Genomic DNA, 5,198 nt, shown 5'->3' with positions numbered 1-5,198 from the left:
AATTATTCAAATGTATACATCTCCATAAAAACTACGTTTAGTATGTATAAGGAGCATTAAAATTTATAATTTTGTATGCATCTAATTCAAAACACATTAGTTAAAATAAAATTTAAAAATAAAAATGATTTTTCTTGTTGAAGATTAATATTTATTCAAATGACTTTCACTAAACTAATGTTTATATGTTTACTTAAACTATTCATTCTTAAAAAAATTAACTATTAGATTAAAATATATCATAATTACGAAACAAAATTCAAATATCTATGCTTAGAAGCAAGTACTTAGCCACTTTGTGGCACTTGTTTATAATTAAAATAAGAAAGAAAACAAGTTGTTTTTTCACATTATGTGTGTGTGTGTGTGTTAAAATCTATAAATAAATAGATAATATTATAAATAATAGAAACAAAATAATATAGGTATTATTTATTTATAATTTAGAATAATCAAAGATAAATTTATAATAAAAATAATTAAATTTTCAATTTTTTATCAAAAACAAAGACATTACTGTTTAATAATGAAAAAAAAAAAAACAATTTTTCACAATCAAATATTTTGTCTATTTTGAAGAAAAAAATAAAAAATCTATAATATTTTATTAGACATTTTGTATGGTTTAATTTTCAAAAAAAAGATGAATTTTTATATTCAAATTAGAAATTTATCAACAAAATAATCCTCATCAAATAAAATAATTTTTCATATTCAAATTAGAAACTTAACGAAAATCTCATCTTCACGAAACAAGATGGTTTTGATCTAATATCTGAAAGAGAATTACAATTAGTTGAAAACAAGTGTCACAAATAACAATAGAGCATATCCAATAAATCTTATAACTATAAATTAATAGAGAGGTTTAAACACTCATAGGCTAAATATTGTCTTCAAGGGATAGCTGATCTTGTCTTCTTACAACTTTTACAATATGAATCTTCTACTATTTGTTGGGATGGGGGCTTTATTTTCCTAACATCTTCTTTGGACAGGTCATCATTGGATGATGACCTTAGATGACCTTAGTTAATATCCCCACTGGATATAAAAAGGTGAAAGAAATAGGGTTACAAATTTCGAAAGATGGGTGGCGTGTGTGCGTGAAAAGAAGGGGTATGTCGCATAGCGCAACGAGCAGCCTGCGGCCACAGCACGCCCCTCCGAGTGAGAAAGACAGCCATCGATAACACTCTCTGCTGTGCTCAGGCAATCTCTGCACCCTCCCTTACTCACTGATCTGGAGCACCAGGCGACCCCATACATTGTTGTATTACTATACCCGCGCGTAAACTCATTCCGAGACTGTGCAGCAAAGAAATTACTCGTTTCCGGAGTTGCAGCGCAGAGATCGCAAAGTTCTGGTATTGGCAGAAAACGCATAGTGATGAGCTGTGAATATTCATCATCAGTGTGTGCATCTGCATTTGCATTTGCACAGAAATTGTACGACTCGTAGCGGAGGAAGCAGGCGTCGTAGATAACTGTTCCTCCAGAAAGATTGGAGCAGTTGCGGATTTGATCCTGCGCGGCAGTGATGCATTCGACGCAGTGTGATGAGTGAACATAATCTGGTCTGCACTGAGCGAAACCAGAGGAAGCGACTCCTTCAATCACAGATGCGAGACTGGCATTTAAATTCTGATCAAAGAGAGTGGAGTTGATGTTCTTCTTCACAGCACTGCATTCAAAATGCAGCAGAGTATGTCCTTCTGGATCGGCGAATATGGGCACAACCAGCACCAGAGATAACAGGAATAATGCACCTGCAAACTCCATGGCCACTGAAATTTTTTGCTGTTACTGCTCATCAATTTACAAACCTCGCTAAACAGTAAATGGATTTATATTGATTTCAAAATTCTTCCACGACAGGCAAAACCTTTAAAAAAACTCTCACAACAAAAAGCAAAACTTCGAAAACTCAAAAAGCAAATACTGAATTAAAAAGCAAATACGTGTGCATATAAAGACAAATCTATCATTCAGCCCTGGAATTTGATGGCCGTAATGACCGATTTTTATATGACAGTCTAAAATTTCTTTCGACCGTATACGCTGACATGTCATATTTTTGTGAGACCCTCAATATGAAACTTTAATAAATTATTAATAAACTGTAAAAAATTATTATAAATAATTAAATTATTATATAATATATATATTTTTTATGTTTGCATATAATATGTGATGTAATGTTTCTATATTGTTTATTATATATTTATATTAACTTAGAATCTTTCTAAAACAAAATATACAAACTTAAAATTTGTCTATTTAAATTTGAAATTTTTGCATGTATTATTAATGTATAGTTATTTTTAATTTTTATTTTTTTCTTAAGAAATAGAAAGGTTCTATATAGTTTATTACATAATATTATTAATTTATAATTTTTTGAACTAAGAAATTTGATATTTATTATTCAAAAATGAAAAATGACAATGAATTTTTTTCATAGAAAGTAAAATGAAAGGCATCAAAATGAGCAAACTATCATAGAAAAATCATGACATGTGGGGATGGCTGTCAAATTCCAGGCCTGCGCAATTTGAGGCTAAACGAATGTTGTCATTAGATTCGGAAGGCCGTTTACAGTCAAGATTCATATAAAATTTTTGTTTTTTGGCTTCCGTAGCGTCAGGCAAAATTTTTTTGCCCCCCGAGAGGCCATATGGACACGATTTTTGAGAATTTTTTTTTAAAAAAGTATAAAAAAGCAGTCGCAGGCATCGCCGTCCAACGGTTACCACCGTGCTGCCAGTGCCACCGTCGCTGGCAGCAGCACTGCAGAGCCGCCGTAGCGCCACCCACCAGCCTCCACCACTCTGCGACCACCCCAACGCCGCCCGTCCTCCTCTGTTGCCGCGGTGCCACCGGCGTCTTCAGCCCTTGCGGCCGCCGCCACCCTCCTACAACCCCGCCTATTCAGCAGCGCACGTGGCTTTTTCCAACCAGTCATGTTAGAGTAATTATTTGTTTGCACTTATTAATTAAATCACTTTGATTTAATTAATTAAGTTGCCTATTACTCTAGTTTGCTTAAGCTATCTTGTAGGTGCATATAATTAATATTTTATTAATTATATTATGCAACCTAGCTTTTTTAAGCTTTAGGTTACCCTTTTCGGGTTTCGGTCTCCTTTTATAAGGATTGATCTCTTTGTATTTTTCATTATGAAGATCCGTTGAATAATATTTTCTTTGTTTGAGTTTTTCAGATCAAATTCTTGCCTCTTCTTGTTTTTTTCTTCTCCGTGACAAGTTTTCTGCATGCAAGTTTTCTTGGACTTCGTGGATTTGTTATGCACTTTTGCTCAACTCCTACTTCATTCATTGTTCTTTTATATAAATAAAAATATCTTTGAATATTGTTCTCGTTTGGTTTTTTGATTTTAAAAAATCAATTTGTCTTAATTCTTCTTCTTAAAAGATTTTTTTCCAGTATATTTAAGAATTATTCTAATTTTTTTTTAAAGTACAAATAAATCAAGAGTTACACTGATAGTTTTATATATATACTAGCACTTACTAAAACTTTTAATCCCTTTGAAATTCTTTTAATGATTGAACTATAAATATAAAATATTTGTTGTGTGCGATCAATATGAAAACATTGATTCATTTGTCAAAGTCTATGTTTGAGTATTTTTTTATCTTTGAATAGAATTGATGTTGTTATAAATATGTTGTACAACTTTGAAGGAAACATTATTGTATAATTAAATTAATAATTTATTTTGGAAATTTTAATGTTTAACAAAATATTGGACAAGTAAGTATCATTTGAGCTTCAGATATTTGTATTGTTTACATGTCCAATTAGTAAATATTAAGTTAATATCAACACAATAGTCACGACAATTGGAATACAAATTTTAAATTATAATATTTGGACATGACATTGTATGTTATCATCAAATATAAATCTAGATATTTTAGTTGTTAGCTACTAGATTATGCAATAATCCTAAATCTTTAAGTTATATTTTACATATATTTTTAATTGAATACACATAATATTCGTCATTATGCAATAAGAAGTTTGTGAACAATTTTATTACAATGTGTTGTTGTACCCAATATTTGTAGAATGTATCAATGAAGTTTACATTTTTTAGATTCACACAATCTCCTTTTTCTTACATATTTGAGCAGCCCCAAGGCTTGGATGAATAAATATGAGGTGTTAAAAGGCAGTGCAAGCATTGGAAGAAAGAAGTACTTGCATTAATGGAAAATCAAGAAAGTTCAAGACTTGTGGCATATAATGAAAAGCTAAATGGTTGTACAAATGAGGGGAAAAGTGTGGTGGTAACTACAATGCATAAGATTTGACAAGTCTAGTCGGTAAGATTAGTAATGACATTGTCAAGCTACAAATTCATAGATCAAGAGGTAGATTGTATATGTCATTCCATCAGAGGAGTTGAATGGAGATTCACTCTAGTGTGTGCATGTGAATTAAGCATTCCTCTTTGGAGAGAGTGGGATTTCAAATCCATTATAATTGTAAGCCACATAGTTTGGTCATTACTAATATCAAATTGGATAGTGTCTTATTTTTGGAAAGGCATCCATTGGCCCGAGGATGATATTGTCTCAATTTTTACATGACATTTCTCTACTATTAGTCAGACATCTATAACCTTGGTAGAGTTACCTACATTACCTGATTTTCTCAACCTTTACTTTTTTGGTTGTCTCGTAGAAATTCAAACATTGATCAGGTTGGAAACCATTTTTTTTCTTGAAGGAATGACCTTTTGATTTTTCACTTAGTATAATTTTGTAAATCAGTTATACACTAATGCATATAAGGGTTTACTATGTATTTCTCTGAAGATGTAATGAATGATTCCCATTCAATTTGATGTAACACATAATGAGTTTACTCAAATGATATAATAATTGGCAACATAATAATATCAAACATAATCATGTGTCATAAATAGTCTAAGATAGGGAACTTCTTTGGTGTACATATCTTAGAGGAAGGATTAATTGTGTAGATTGTAAAGATAATCCAATGCCCAATTTGGGCATGAAGTAAGAGATATATTCCTTGAGTATTCAAATAATTGTATGCAAAATCATGTCCAGGTTATGATGTTGATTAAACATTATCTATTACATGCTTGTTAGGGGTAGGGTAGATTTATAGTTAAGTTTAGATAACCTAATCTACCATAGCC

The 5,198-nt window shown here is 31.3% G+C and overlaps 1 protein-coding gene across 1 annotated transcript; it reads right to left on the bottom strand.

Moving 5' to 3' along the window:
- Positions 1-1,032: 1,032 nt before the first annotated feature.
- On the bottom strand, positions 1,033-1,782 carry LOC149530209 (cysteine-rich repeat secretory protein 38-like). Its single transcript, XM_089808177.1, has one exon. It carries the CDS (start codon positions 1,780-1,782, stop codon positions 1,033-1,035), a length of 750 nt encoding a protein of 249 aa, XP_089664303.1.
- Between the last annotated feature and the right edge of the window lie 3,416 nt (positions 1,783-5,198).

The sequence above is a fragment of the Cupressus sempervirens genome, chromosome 11 (assembly GCF_028749045.1).
Source record: "Cupressus sempervirens isolate cs-2001-9-10 chromosome 11, ASM2874904v1, whole genome shotgun sequence".
NCBI classification, from domain to species: Eukaryota; Viridiplantae; Streptophyta; class Pinopsida; order Cupressales; family Cupressaceae; genus Cupressus; species Cupressus sempervirens.
This window is presented reverse-complemented; position numbering and strand designations above follow the sequence as displayed.

Coding starts and splice junctions, on each gene's coding strand:
- LOC149530209 (XM_089808177.1), bottom strand. CDS start 1,782: ATGGAGTTTGCAGGTGCATTATTCCTGTTATCTCTGGTGCTGGTTGTG.